The 14,961-nt window shown below is 60.8% G+C and overlaps 1 protein-coding gene across 1 annotated transcript; it reads left to right on the forward strand.

Annotated features, from left to right (window-relative positions):
• The first annotated feature begins 521 nt into the window (after window positions 1–521).
• Bpifb6 (BPI fold containing family B member 6) lies at window positions 522–9,810 on the forward strand. The gene is made up of 14 exons (XM_027945325.3): window positions 522–769; window positions 1,676–1,780; window positions 2,207–2,356; window positions 2,511–2,574; window positions 2,927–2,987; window positions 3,450–3,541; window positions 4,173–4,349; window positions 5,179–5,232; window positions 5,462–5,635; window positions 6,307–6,374; window positions 7,577–7,622; window positions 8,527–8,590; window positions 8,914–8,990; window positions 9,622–9,810. Exons 1-14 carry the CDS (start codon window positions 684–686, stop codon window positions 9,652–9,654), a joined length of 1,251 nt encoding a protein of 416 aa, XP_027801126.2. The 5' UTR covers window positions 522–683; the 3' UTR covers window positions 9,655–9,810.
• Window positions 9,811–14,961: the final 5,151 nt, after the last annotated feature.

The raw sequence follows: 14,961 nt of genomic DNA on the forward strand, positions 1-14,961 counted from the left end.
CCCTGTGGGGGTGTTTCTGGCAGGGTGTCATCGGGGTGGGGTCCTCCTTTCCTGGGGAGCAGAATTGCTTGGCCCCAGGCTGCGACCTGCACTTTAGCAAGCTCCCAGAGGCGCTGCTGACCATGGCTGAGAACATCTGGTTCTCAAGGAAAAGGTGACACAGCTCGGTGTCCCCAGTCTCCGGGCCATGCACTCGCCGCTCCCCGCTGCCCTCGGTCCCCACCCTGCACTCCTCAGTGTCCTCTGCCCACTGTCCCCACCCTGCACTCCCCGTGTCTGCTGCCCACTGTCCCCACCCTGCACTCCCCCGTCCTCTGCCCACTGTCCCCACCCTGCACTCCCGTGTCCGCTCCTCTTCCCTCCTGCTCCCTGGTTGCTGTGTCTGCTCCTCCTTCCAGGACCCACTGATCTGTCCCCTCCTCCGGGAAACTCCCCAGCCCTGTCCTTCCTCCTGTGGTTTCTGCCTGCCCTCCTCCCGCTGGCTCTGGTCACTTGTTAATGTCACTGCTGGTGACTGGGTCTCTTCTCATTAGGGAAGGACAAGGCTTGGGGCACCGTCCAGCCTGGGGTGGGGCACAGTGGTTGTAAGTGGCCTGAGATGCCCAAGAGATTGGCACAGGGCAGGGAGGAGTGGGAGCCCCTGAGTGTCCCTCTGGACGTCCCCTCCAGAGGTGCAGAGTGCCATGGAGGAGAGTCACATCCTGGAGAAGATGGCAGCCGAAGCTGGCAAGAAGCGGCCGGGCGTGAAGCCCATCAAGGGCATCACCAAGTAAGTGGGGGCGGGGGGGGGAGGGCCACCCTGCGCTGTCCTGCTGCATGACCTTGGGCCGTCACTGCCCCTACCTGGGCCTCCTCAGCCACCCACTGGGGACAATTCCTGCCCTGTGATGGGCTGGGTCCTTGTGAGGAGGATGCAAGGTCCAAAAATCCAACTCTAAGGAAATGAAAAAGTCCTTAAGCGGTGGAGCCCGGTGGGCGTCAGCTCTCATTTGATGACAGGAAGAATCGGTCATCGATGGCTCGGGGCTGCTGGCCCGAGGCACTGGGGAGGGTCCCAGGTTCTATTGGGACTTAGCAGGAAATAGGACTGTGATCCATTAGTAATGTCTGCCAAGAGCTCAGAGTAGGCAGGGGGAGGTTCGTGCACCACATCTTGTTACCTTGGATCTTGACTGGTGATTCTCATCCAGGGCTGGTTGTGCCTCCAAGGGGACATTTGGCAATGTCTGGAGACATTTTTGGTTGTCACAACTTGCAGGCGAGTGGGGGAGTGTTACCAGAATCTAGTGGGTTGAGGTCAGAGTGGCTACTAAACCTTTTGTCAGCGCACGGGACAGCCAGCCAGCCACACCTGGGGACCGTCCTGCTTCCTTCCACCCACCAGAAGCCTTGATCTGAGCAAACCTCCCTATTTTGTTCCCCACAGAAGGGAAGGGAACAGTCAGATGTCACACAGAGTCAGCCCTGCGTCTCGCCCACATACCATGAGTGCTTTCCATGTACCACTGGTTCACACTCAGATTTTTCTCACATTTTGGGATGTCCCCTCAGGGCAGGCTCATCCCTGTGACAGGGAGAGGAGGCTACCCAAGGCCTCCCTGCGAGGCGAGGAGGGGCCGAGGGCCTGATCTTGCCAGCTCAGGCCTCACTGCCGCGGGTGCCTGTTCTCTCCCAGCATGAAGGTCAAGGACGTCCAGCTCCCTGTCATCACGCTGAACTTCGTCCCTGAAGTGGGCATCTTCCAGTGTGTGTCCACGGGCATGACCATCACGGGAAAGAGGTGCGTCTGTCAGGGACTGAAGTGGGAGGAGAATGGCCTCCCCGTCTCACTCTTACATGCACACTTATTGTGCACCTACTGTGTGCTCTGGGTGCTGGGATCTGAGATGATCGGGCCTGGTTGCTGCTTTGATGGGAATCAGGCTCAGCATGACCGGGCACCGCATGATGCCCTAGAAGAACTGCTGAGCAGGAGCGAGGGGGCTGGGAGAGGCTCTGGGAACACGAGCGGGTTCTGAAGGATGTGTAGGAGTTCACCAGAGAAGAGGGGGGCCCCTGGTGTGGGTCCCATTGCCTTTCCTGTCCCGTGGCTGGGGTTCCCTGCCCTCCTCCCTTTCAGAGCTGCTGAGATCATGGGCAAAGAGGGGACAGGGACAGTGGCCCTGGATAGGAGATGCCCACAATGCCGACCTGCCCCCTCCTCCAGTTTCATGGGAGGGAACATGGAGATCATCATCGTCCTGAACATCACAGCCACCAACCGGCTCCTGCAGGAGGAGGAGACGGGCCTCCCTGTGTTCAAGAGCGAGGGCTGTGAGATCACCCTGGTCAGCGTGAAGACCAACCTGCCCAGCAAGTGAGGGGCTCTGCAGCGGGGGCGGGGAGGCTGGTCCACCCTGCTACTGTCCCCTGCATCCCGCTTCCTGAGCACCAAGCCTCCTTAACCTTGTCCCTTCGTGTCCTGTGTCTGACCTCCTGCCACTGGCCCATGCCCCGGTGCTCACGTCCAGCATGCTGCCCAAGATGGTCAACAAGTTCCTGGACAGCACCCTGCACAAGGTCCTCCCCGGCATGGTGAGCAGCCGGAGTGGCCTCAGCCTTCCTTGCTGGGTGGCTCAGGCTTGGCGGGAGGAATGCCGTGGTCAGCTAGAGATGGCCACTCTGAGCACGGGTGGAGGAAGCAATGGTGCTTGCTCCTGCTCAGATGACCAGGCCCTGGGGAGGGACACCTCGCTGACTTTTCAGGCTCTGGTCAGGGGCTCTGCGTTCTAGTTCAGACTCTCGCAGTGGCTTCCGTGTGACCTGGGCTTCAGTTTTCCCACACGTCCTTGGACTGGACGGGTGCCTGGGGTCCCCACAGAACACTGAGCTGGAGGGCGAGGCCCCCTGCAGGGACCCGCTCACCCAGGGCCCTCTCTGCTTCCAGCTGTGTCCAGCCATTGACGCAGTCCTGGTGTACGTGAACCAGAAGTGGGCCAGACTCAGTGGTGAGTGTTCCTAGCCACCCCTCCCGGCTAGGGACAGTAGCCACGCTGTGCTGGGCCACAGCCTCGTGTCCTCGTGGTGTACCTGACTCTTCTTGGCCAATGGGATCTGCTTCCTGCATCATTTGGGGACCCAGGGGGCTCCCCAATATGGGAGAAAAGAAATCTCAATGGCTTGGATTGTCCCCAGCAGTGTGGCCTGACTCTGCTCATCTGTAAAGCCCCTGGTAGCCCTGCCCTGCCCCCCGGCTGTGAGATCAGGCCCTGGGCGAAGCCTCTGTGCCTGCAGAGGGGAGGGGCTCCCGGCGGGGCCCCTCCTGGCCTGAAGTCTCTGAGGTCCAGAGATGCTAAGAATCTGCCTGGGGTCACACAGAGGGACAGGTTCCGGGAGCAGCTGGCCAGTGCCGGCTTTTCTGGGGGGCCCCTGGGACTGGCGTCTCTTTGAGTGGAACCCCCTCTGCACAGACCCCATGCCCGTGGGCCAGATGGGCACTGTCAAGTACGCCCTGATGTCCACACCGGCCACCACGGCCAGCCACATCCAGGTGGACTTCAGCGTGAGTGCTGGGCCCGGGGGTGGCCTCGGCTCACTGGACCTGGGGGTGGGGCCTGTTCCCCAGGGCAGGGGTCGGCAGGGGGGTCCTCTCCCTCTCTGCTCTAAGCATGACTGTGGATCCCCCAGCTGGCTGTGGGGGCTGCTCGCTTTGTCCCAAGGCTGGCACACAGGTGGGGACACGGAGAAGGGGACGGGCAGGGCTTGGCTAGGGTCCCACGGGAGTCGGTGGCCTCCAGGGCCCCAGGTGACAAGGTGAGATGCATCTTCCAGGACCGGGAAGAAGACTCCTAGAGGTCATCGCCCCATGACGTCTTCCTGCAGTGGGCTCCTGGGGTCCCGTGGGGTGGGTCCCCTCCCTCTTTCTCCTGAGGGTGCGGCAGGAATCGTGTTCTGGAGAGATGAGGCCCCAGCCGGTCAGTCAGGCCTGCTGAGGTTGCCCCCTTGAGGGAGACGCCCAGTGGCCTGGGGACTGGCTCCCTTCTCACTCTTGGGCCTCAGCCCACCCGCTGTCCATGGGGGTCCCTGCTGCCATCCTGGCTCGAACGCTGCATGGCCTGCTGACTGGGGCTTGGCTTGAGTCCCCCCTGGCCACAGGCTCTCAAAGCTGTGTCTCCCTCCTGGCCACCCCACAGCCCGAGGTGACGCAGCAGAAAGGCAAAACCATCAAGCTGGCCGAGGACGGGGGGCCCCTCGAGATCCCGGGGGGCTATGCCGAGGGGTCATCGCAGCTGCTGCTCTCGGCCGCCCTGCTCACAGCTGAGCTGGCCCTTCTGCAGAAGTCCTTCAACATGGACATCCAGGACCAGACGGTGAGCCCTGAGCCCGCCTCTCCGGCCTCTGCCCGGAGTTGTCTGTCCCGAGATGGCCCTGGGGCAGCAGGACACCTCCGCTGGGGGACCCAGGGCTGCCCTTTCACTCCCATCAGCCCACACTCACCCCCACCCCTGTGCCCACCACACTCACCCGGACCTTGAAGTGCCCACCCACCAGCCGTTGATTCACCAGTCATGTCCTGGCCGGCCACCCGGCCACCCCCCAGCTGGCCAGCGAGCACATATTCACGTCCTGGGTCCTATCCGTCCAATTGGCGTCCATCTGTCCCTTTATACTGTCTCCAGGACACCTAGACACCTAGAACAGGGCCTCACACTAGTGAATCCGTGACTCTGGGCACCCGCCCCTCCCCCCAACACCTCTGTCCACTCCCGACTGTCCAGGGCCACCCTCCTCATCCACTCGCCCACCGACCTGCCCTGCCCAGACCCACTGTCCTCCTTGGACCCAGGAATCCACACTTGTTCTGCTCGCCACCTCCACCCCTGAGCGCATCTCCCGCTTCCCACCCACCGTCCTTGTCACCAGCTTCACGTCCACTCGCCCCCCACCCCCACTTCCCCACCCCCACCTCCCTAGCTCCACGCCCCCCCAGCTGTCCATCCCCCTCCCCTCCCACCCACACCCACCTCCACTGGCCCTTCACCTGCTGTGGCTGCCCCCTCCCATCTCCCTCCTGCTTCTCCATCCAACAGTGTGGCCTTGACCCCTGACCCTGGGCCAGGAGGTGGAGCCTGAGGCTGCACCTGCTGAGCCAGAGGCGTGGTCCGGGGACTTGGGGACCCTAACTCTGTCATTTTGTAGATTGGTGAGCTGCCACCACAAACCACGGTGACCCTGGCCGGCTTCATCCCTGAGGTGAGTGTCAGTCCTCCCCGACCTGTTCCCACACCCTGCCGGCACCCAGGGCTCTCCAGCCCAGTCCCTCGCCCTCCCACCCTTGGCGCGTGTTTGCTCCTCTTTCCTGAGACACCCGCCGGCCCTTTGCCTGTCCTATGTCCTGGGTCCAAGGTGGAAATCACCCCTCCCCTGAGGGACTCTGCTTGCTCCTGAAGCCACCTGTCTAAGGCCCAGCCCGGTCCTGCAGGTGGCCGAGGCCTATCCCAAGCCCAAGCCCGTAGTGACCCAGATCAGGATAAACAAGCCCCCCAAGGTCACCATGAAGACGGGCAAGAGCCTGCTGCACTTCCACGGCTCGCTGGAGATCTTCACCACCCGGCGGCGGGGCAAGCCCCCCGTGTCCCTGTTCCTCCTGGAGACAGTGAGTGGGCGGCCCCCCACGGGTCCCCAGCCTCATGGACGTTCAGGACTGGAGGGTGGGATTTCAGTTGAAAGCCCAGAAGGAGATCAAAGCATTCTTAGTCTACCTCGATTGTGGGGCCCTGCCCTCCCGGGCACTGTCACCTGGGTCTGACACTGTCACCTGGGTCTGACTCCTGCTCCACCACTGAGCCTTGGAGTGGACAGAGTAGCCAAGGAGGCTCAGTGTGGACTCCTGCCCCTGGGCCCCTCCTTGGCCTCCAGTAGCAGCCACAAGGGCAGTGACAGTTCTCCTAGGGGACACGAGAGCCCAGAGAGACCGAGGTTCAGTCTGGGGAAACCACAGGGAGGTGATGGCTGAGCTGGGTTTTGAAGGTTGAGCAGCAACTGACCGGGGCGCAGGGATGGGGGACACCCCAAGCCAAGGTGACAGCCGAGGTGGAGGCCTGGGGTGAGACGTGGCATGTGCAGGGACCCTCCACGGTGCCAGGTACTTCTGCAAGTGCTGTCCTGGCCCAGGACAGGGAGAGACAAGGAACCTGGGGAGGGGGGGAGGCTGCTGGGTCTGGTTCCTGGAGGCCTTGTGGGCAGAGAGCCGGACTCGGCTTTGTCTTCGCGATGGTGGCGCCAACGGGGGCCACCGCCCCTCTCTGCTTCCTCCCCTGATGCCAGCACTTCAACTTGAAAATCCAGTACTCGGTGCAGGGGAACCGGCTGCAGATGGACACCTCTGTGGACAGGTGGGGGCCTGCTGCCCAAGCTGGCGCTGCTTGGCTTCCTGCTCCAGGTTCTCCCCATGGTCCGTCCAGTGCAGCCCACACTGCCAGGCTGCTCTGGTCACTGCCCCTGCTCTAGAACCCTCAATGGCTCCCACTGTCTGCACTGTCTTTTCTTACGTCTTAGCTTGGCACTCCAAGACTTGCTCAAGTTCACCTCCTTCTCCCCTCACTTTTCCACTAGGCTGTCACAGGGTCTGGTCATGGGCCCATGTCCCATTTTTCATTCATAGGTTTTGGCCCATGTCACCCAAATGCCACCAGAGTCAGGGCCTTTGAGAGGCACTGGCCACATGTGTTACATTCATTCTTACGCTCCGGAGGAGAGTATGTTGACTTCCTAGATTTATGTTCAGTCACCCATTGATTTTTGTATTTGTCTAAATAGTGAGTGACTCATCCTATTTGGGGATTCTTTCAGTTGAAAGAGACAGAACTCCAACTTCAACTGCTTTAAACCCCAAAGGGAGTTGTTTGGCTCATATAACTGAAAACTCTAGGGCCAGGTGTGCTTTCAGGCATGGTTGGATCCAGACACACAAATCCTCAAGAATCTGACTCCCTCCTCCCCTTGAGCTGACTATCCATTTTGTGGCTCCTCTCCCCTTGGGGTGGCAGAGTGACCCTAACAACAGGAGAATGGTTCTAAAAGATCACCAAGGCTTGGATCCAGTGTGGGTCACATGACCAACTCCGGGCCAGTCACAGGGACTGAAGGATGGAATGGTCTGGTCACCTGGCCTGGCCTGGCCTGGCTCCCTTGGGGCTTTGGGTCTTGCTCTCCTCAGTGCCTTGGACTAAGAAGGGGATAGAGTGGACAGGCAGAGCCACCGACCACCCTCCCACGGGCCTAAGGGGAGATGTGCTGGGCGAGGGCTCCTACCCTGTGTCCAGCAAGGACGTGAACTTGACCCTCTGGCCGTGACCCTTCACCTAGCTGGCCTGGGGCAGGAGCCAAAGACGTGTCTGGGGAGGAGGTTCAGGAGATCTGGTGGTTTCAGCTGTGGACACAGAAGGGATGGTCAAGAGGGGGGTCATGTCCCTCACAGGTGACGTGCAAGCAGAGGCTCCGAACACCCGAAGGCTGCCTCAGGGAGGGGTTGGGAGTTTGGACCCCCCTTCTCCAGGACCAGGTCCTGTGGCTCTGACCGCCCCCTCCCCCACAGATTGCTGAGCCTGACGCGGGGGTCCTCATCGATTGGTAACTTCAACGTAAGTGTCCCAAGAGCCTCTGCCTGGTCTGGTTTGAGGGCAGGGCTGAGCCGTTCTGTCCTGGACCACAGGGAAGAAGTCTCCGAACAGAGTTAGAGCCAAGAGAGAAAGGCCATTGGGAGACTCCAGACCTCCTGATCCACTGTGTGACCTCAGGGCAGTCTCTTAACCTTTCTGAGTTCCCGTTTTCTAGCTAGAACCTGGATATCTCCCTGGACTGACTTTCAAAACATGGCCCAGTGGCACTCTGGGCTGGCTTTCCTCAGCCACGCTGTGGTTTTTATTAGTTTCTGTGGCCCCAGGGCCTGGCACAGTCCCTGACTCTGGCAGGAGCTGATAAGAACCACAGAGGCCCATCCCCCACCCAGTGCGCTGGGCTCCCACAGCCCGTGGGAGGCACAGGGAGGTGGCGCCAATGGCGGATCAAAGCTGCTGTGTTTTGTAGGAGCAGAAGTAGGGTCCACAGTTCTGCCTCCCGAATCTCCCACTCCCGCTCCATGACCCAGGCCCACACCTCACCAACAGGCACCAAGCAGAGAGGGGCAGAGGCCTACGGTCACCCAGGGCAGGACCCAGAGTTTTTTTGGTACCCAGGGGCACTTGCCCACTGAGCCCCTATTCTGTATTTTATTTAGAGACTGGGTCTCACTAGTTGCTGAGGGCCTCACTGTTTGCTGAAGCTGGTTTTGAACTCGTGATCCTCCTGCCTCAGCCTCCTGGGCTGATGGGATTACTTGTGTGCACCACTGCACCCAGCGAGGCCCAGCTTTGAAGTGAGCTGGACAAACTGCTCAAAGTCTCTAATGTCCATTGCCGTGGTCCCCAGGCCTGGCCGGAGTGAGGCCCGGGAACTGGGTGGGGTCGGGTGGGGATGAATGATGGCGGGTGTGCTCTCTCCCCCCAGGAGGAGGAGCTGACTGGCTATATCACCGATTATCTCCAGGAAGCCTTTGTCCCCGTGGTCAACGGTGAGGCCTCCAACAGGCGTCCACTTCACTGGTGCCAAGAAGCACCGGGAAGAGATGCCACCCACCTGGGGGATCTAAAGGGGAGTGGAGAGCCATTGCTGAATCTTTGAGGCCAATGTCGTCTTAATGTCACCTGCCTGGGGACCATGGCCCATCAGTTTGGTCTTTGACCCTTGACCCCCATATCATGAACAAGACCTTGAGCTGGGCCTCAAATACTGTCCCCAGTGGACATTGCAAATCGATCACGGCACTGGGCTCCAGGTGACCTGTCCTTAGTCCCCCGCAGCGAGGCCCCCAGTGACGCTTGCTGTACTTCTCAGATGTGCTCCGAGTGGGGTTCCCGCTCCCGGATCTTCTGGCCATCGATTACAACCTGGCGGAGCTGCACATAGCAGAGGTGGGGCCGGGCGTGGCCACGCCACCAACACTTAGGCCAATGGACAGGAGCAAAGCCTGCCCTTCTCAAACGGGAGGGGGTGGGGCTGGGGAGGCGGCCGTGGTGTGACCCTGTCAATCCCCTGAGCAAGTCCCCGCCCCTCACAACCTGGGCCCTCCTGGGCCAGCGGGTCCCCAGGAGAATCCCGGAAGGCTGCTGCTCTCTTCCTCTGCCACCACATCACTTGTCCTCCCTCTGCCCCTGTTTTTCTGTTTAAAATGGGGATGAAAATCCGGCCATGGACCTCACAGAGCTGTTAGGAGTCACTGAGATGATTCACATGAGGGTATACAGGAGGTGCTCAATAATTACAAGCGCTTCTTGGCATGTCACGCCTTGAACTTGGAAGGTTCATTTTTCTCACGTCGATCTCTCCACTCTGGGAGCTTTGCCCTTTGACAGTTGAAAACATTGAGGCCCAAGAGGAGAAGGGACGTCCCCAGGGTCACAGGGCAAGTCTCCCTCGACCTTCACTTAAACAGTGCACGGCTTTCCATCTCCTCCCAGGGGCCCAGCTCCGCCCCGCCCCTGTGCTGGGTGGCCCGTCCTTGCTCCCCGGGTCCCTCTCCACCCGGCCCTTTTCTCCTGCCAGAATGCTCTAGTGCTGGATCTGAAGCTGGACTGACGGGTCAGGACCCCCCCGCCAGCTGCGGCCCCCGCCTGTCCCCGTGGAGGAGCCCGCTGATTGGAGCTGGCGGCCACTACCACCGGAGGCTGCTTTTAGGTCGAGGAGTGACCGGGAGGGGCCCGGGCCTGGCAATAAACAGGAGAAAGACCTTCAGACGTGACACTCTGGTCTCTTTTCTAATAGCAAGTCCCCGTGTGGCTCCCCTTGGTGGGCGCTAGGGTCTGGGATCAGCCTGGGGTCTACAGGACAGTGACTGGGGTCTGGAGGACAGGGACTGCAGTCTGGTGGGGGGGCTTGAGCACCCACCGAAGCCTGGCTCAGGGCTTTTCTCGCCTCCATGACCACGTGGGGGGAGGGCAAGCGCTGTGTTCCCCACTTCACGGATGAGGTTGTTGACGCTCGGGGTGGTTGACCCCCTGGTTCAAGGTCACTTTAGCAAGTGGTCAAGCTCTTCCCATCTCAGCTTTGTGTCCCCAAATCTTGGCAACTTGAGGATGGCTCTACTCATGAGGAGCCTGTGCCCCAGAAGCTGTTCCATGTCCTCATAGTAACAGAGGCAGGCGGGGACTGTCCCCATTTCACAGATGAGGAGACTGAGGCTCAGAGAGGTGGGAAGGCTGGCACCAGGCCCTGGGTAGCCACGGTGCAGAGCAGGGGCTGGGTTCCAGCTCAGGTTTGAACCTTGGCTCTGGTCCTTGCCCCGTGTGCCTGAGCAGAGCGTCCCCCCCACGGGCCTCAGCTTCTCCAACTGTGAAGAGGGTGACGTCGCACAAGCCCCAGCAGGAGTTGTGGGACAGGGAGAGAGGAATCCCCCAGAGCACATGGGCCAGTTAATTAGTAAACCAGAGCTGGAGCCCAGGCCTTGGGACAAGCAAGTGCTCCACCCCTAAGCTCCGTCCCCAGCCCTATTATTCTCAGATTGACTCTTTTAAAAGTGGGGACTTGGGCTGGGGCTGGGGCTCAGTGGCAGAACACTTGCCTCACAGGTGAGAGGCACTGAGTTCGATCCTCAGCACCACATAGAAATAAATAAAAATAAATAAATGTCTATTGACCACTAAAAATCATTTTTTAAAAGTGGATGTCTGTTTACATACAGTTGAGCTATAATGGGTATTCTCTGCAGACCCTGAAATCAGTTTCATTTGCTAGAATGTTAAAAAAAAAACTAGGGGCTGGGGCTGGGGTTCAGTGGTAACGCCCTCGCCCAGGATGCAGGAGGCCCTGGGTTCCAGCCTCAGCACCACATAAAAGTAAAATAAAGATACTGTGTCCATCTAAAACTTAAAAGTAAATATTTAAAAAAAAGAATCTGTAACATTGAAACAAAAGTGCACCTGGGTGAGCAGCACATGGACCCCGTGGGAATTGCCAGGTGGGGCTGTGTGTCCGTGGGTCCGTGTGTCTGTGTCCACACGTTGGTGTGTGAACCTGTCAGGATTTCTGGGTCTCCGTGGGGTGGGCTCTGGCAGGGGTCCGGGTGCCTCTGTGCGTGTGGGGAGTCCACATCTGGTCAGGAGGCCGTTGCTCCGCAAGCTCCTGAGGCCCTGCAGGTGGACTCTGTCCCAGTTTGGCCCCAATCCCTGCCAGGCCGCCCCTGTCCCTCAGCATCAGCCCTAATCTCATCGCCCATCGTCTCCAGTTCTGGGACAATGGCTGCCTTGAGACACTCTGGCAGGCACAGTCGCCTGGCTAATCCATGGGAGTGCCAGAGACGCCCCTGTGTCCCCAACTCTGCCTGGTGTGTTCAACAGCACACTCACGGCCACCTTAAGCCCTAGGGCCACCCTGCCCAGGCCAAGTGCAGGTGGGACAGCAAGCTTAGGGCTGCTGGATTCAGAGGCCTGGGTCCCACCAGATGCTGGACACCGAGTGGCCTCAGGCAAGCCCGGCTCTTCCTGGACCTCAGGGTTGGATGCTCTGGCCTCGAATCTGATTTCAACTGCCTTCAAGTGGCCAGCGATCTGGACTCACCTGGGTAGAAAACCGAGGCTGAGTCCACAAAGGGAGCCTGAGGGCAGTGTTGGAGGTCCCGTCCCCAGACACTGTTCCTCCTTCCCCTATGAGGCTGGGAGGCTCAGAGAGGTGAAGCGTCCTGCCCAAGGACACACAGCACAGGTAGAACTGCACTTGAACCCTGTCTCCTCCTCAATCCTTCACACCACACTCAGGGAGGCGATGACATCCTTTAAAGAGTGTGACGCAGGGCTGGGTGTGACTCAGTAGAGCACCACCCTGGGATCCATGACCAGAATCCGGGGTGGGGAGAGAAGAAAGAGAGAGAAACAGAGGCACAAGTTCATAGGGCGAGAAGGGGCAGTGCCTGCCCTGGGGAGAGGAAGCCCTCGTCCTTCTTGCCCCCACCTGCCCTGCCCGCCTCCTCAGCCCACCCCGACAGCTGGGATTGGAACCCGGGACCTCTGACTGCAAAACCCAGCCAGGAGCTAATCAATGTCTGGGGTCACCTCTCGTCCCTGCACCGTCCCTCATGGCACCCCCACGCCTGTCACCAGGCTGCGCACCCTGCCCCTCCTGCAGGGTGACTTGCACCTGGGCCCCCACAGCCACTGTCGGGGTTGCAAAGGGGGAGTCCAGAGTGTCAAGTGACCCCCCTCCCTGGCAGGCCCCATCCTGACCCGGCTTGGGTCCACAAGGACAAGGGGGTGTCCAGGTTGCTGGTGGGGCTTGGTGTCCCCCGTGGGGCCCGGAAGGGAGAGGAGATGAGGCGGGTCAGAAACTCAGTAGCCTTTCCCTCTCTTCCCAGAGGCCGGGCCGGGTGGTGGCCAGGACAGTGAGGGTGTGGAGTCCTGGCTGGACGGCTGTGTGGCCCTGGGCAGGTTGCTTTCCCTTGCTGAGCCCACGCTGCTAAGGAAAGGCAGGAAATGATAACAGCGTTCACCTCCTGGGTGACTAAATGTGTGCACATGGCTCAGATGCCAGGTACACAGTTGGTGCTCAATAAATGCTAGGCATGAGCCTGCTTTCTGTGAACAACTGTCTTCATGTGTTGGTGGAACCCAGTGCTGGAGCGGAGGCCACTGGGAGAACCATGGCCTCAGCCAGTGGAACAGACCACACAGTGACCTGAGTGAGACAGGGTCACACACTCGCGGCAACTGCCTTCACCACTGTGAGTGGCAGGAGGCTGGGCGCCTCTGGACAGGAGGACTCAGGGACAAATAGAGTGTCCAGGCACGAGTGGCCCTCGGCCAGCAAGCCCTTGCCCACGTGGACGCGGGAATGGGCCCTGTGGACGCGGGAGTGCAGGGAGCCATGCGCAGAAGGGACGTGTCCCCAGGGTGTGCGGAGCCAGGGGTTCAGAGGTCACAGAGGCTAACAAGGCATCCCCTCCGCCATCCCCACCTCCCCAGGCACAGGCCCAGGGCCCTGCAGGAGACGCGGCTGGCCTGTCACCCTCTGGCAGAGGAAATCACAGGGACCAGGGGGACTCAGGTGGCCCCTCATCCAGCTGGGGCTCAGGAGGCTTCCTGGGGGCCCGACAGGCCGCGGGGGGATGGCAGCCGGAGCCGGGCTGCAGAGCGAGACCTCTGGCCTCCGCGGCCCCAGCGCCCCCAGGGGCCTCCCTGCTGTCCCAGGAGCGTCCCCTCCCGGGTGCCTTCCCAGGCCGCCCCGCTGAGCACCGTCCCCCACGTCCCCGTGTCCTGGGTGCTTGGTTCAGAGCCTTGTGTCCCCCAGGACAGCCAATGGCCACCCAAGGAGGCGGCTTGAAGTGTGGCAGGCTCAAGTTCTGGAGTGATGGAAGCAGATCTGAGCAGAAGACAGTGACCCCCTCATGAGGATTTCATGCTGGACACGTGAGGTGGTAAGGTTTGGGGGACCAGGCTTGGGGGACCAGGCTAGCAGGACTCACCTCACCTTTGCCTTTAACCTTAAAACAAAACAAGCCAACAAACAAACGTGGCCCTGAAGGTCTGTGGTCAGCTCCTTAAACAGTAGGTGCTCCCTAGTTGCCTGCTGCAGTGTGAGCGAATGACGCAATGGACACCTCACGTCTGTCATCCGGACCCACCTCAGGAGGGGACCAAGCTGCCTGCTCTGGAGTCCTGGGGACGTCGGGCCTTGGGAGGGGTGGAGCGGGCACCCTCCCCAGCTCCACCCAGAGTCCCTCTCTCGAGGCCCTTGGCCGTCGCCCCGCCAGGCCCAGGGCTGGCAGAGAAGGGACAGAAGGCCCCGTGGCCTTAACCTCCTCCTTCCTCCGGGGCCTTCGTCGAGGGGGGGAGAGGGGGGCAGAGAAGATTCTGGCCCTGGGGGTGGCTGATGGGGCCCTGTCTGGGGGCACAGCCCCCTGGCCCCCAGGGGCAGCCTCTCCCGCCCGGGCGCGACCCAGCTGGCGGCCCACTCTGCAGGAGGAAGGCTCAGCCAGGCCCTCGGGGGAAACCACAATTGGCTTCTGACGTGACGCGTTGACGGGTTCCTGGCCGCTTCGCCCCCTTTGTGTCCCCGAGCTGCTGCGGGCATATAAGGGCTGTCCCTGGGCTCGGCTGGTGGAGGGACGGACAGAGGCCCGAGCCCCACCCACCCCGAGGAGCCTCAGGAGCAAGCGGGTAAGGCAGCGGGCGGTGGCCCTGTGGCCTCCTGTGGGCCCCTCTGAATGACGGGCCCAGAGGAGTCCCCCTAGGAGGGGCCTGGAGTGCCTGGTGGTGACAGGAGGGAAACCCCATCTTACAGATCTGGGCCCCAGAGAGGTCCCGGCGGGTCTGGGTGGGCTGGGGACAGGACGGTCCTATGGGCAGGAGTCAAAGGTGTCATTCTTCTCTAAGTCGCGGAACCTGGCTGGCTTCTCACCATGGGGGCTCCTGTGAGAGACCCCGGTGGTTGCGGGGACACTCTGGGTGAAACGAGGTGCACAAAGCCAAGACTTCTGCCGGCCACACAGCACCCACATGGCCCCTTGGTGCCAAGGAAGGGAAGGTGCCTCCTCCTCAGGGCATGTGGCTGCCGAGTCACCCCCTGCCCCTAGCGGCACCCGTCCAGCACACAACCAGGCGTGGGGGCCTGAGGCACAGTCCCGGCCCCGGGGAACCGACAGAGACGGTAAACAAGGACACTAACTCGTGCTGCACGCATGCAAACTGTGATGAATACCTTAACGTAAATACCCTGGTTGGTGCTCAGAGCCAGGCAGGTTTCTTTAGACATGTACAGGGGAAAGGCCTCTCCCAGAAGATCACGAGTATTTAGAAACTGAAAGATAAGAAATCAGCTGTGCAATGACCCAGGGAGGAGCCTTCCTTGCAAAAGGAAGAGCATGAGCAAAGGCCCTGAGGTGGGATGGCACTTGGC

This window comes from Marmota flaviventris, chromosome 2, assembly GCF_047511675.1.
Source record: "Marmota flaviventris isolate mMarFla1 chromosome 2, mMarFla1.hap1, whole genome shotgun sequence".
NCBI lineage: Eukaryota > Metazoa > Chordata > Mammalia > Rodentia > Sciuridae > Marmota > Marmota flaviventris.

Bases quoted from the DNA above. Each gene is read 5' to 3' on its own strand.
- Bpifb6 (XM_027945325.3), top strand. From the start codon at position 684: ATGGAGGAGAGTCACATCCTGGAGAAGATGGCAGCCGAAGCTGGCAAG. The intron at 2,357-2,510 runs GTGAGGGGCTCT...GCTCACGTCCAG, and splicing joins AAGACCAACCTGCCCAGCAA to CATGCTGCCCAAGATGGTCA. The intron at 2,575-2,926 runs GTGAGCAGCCGG...CTCTGCTTCCAG, and splicing joins ACAAGGTCCTCCCCGGCATG to CTGTGTCCAGCCATTGACGC.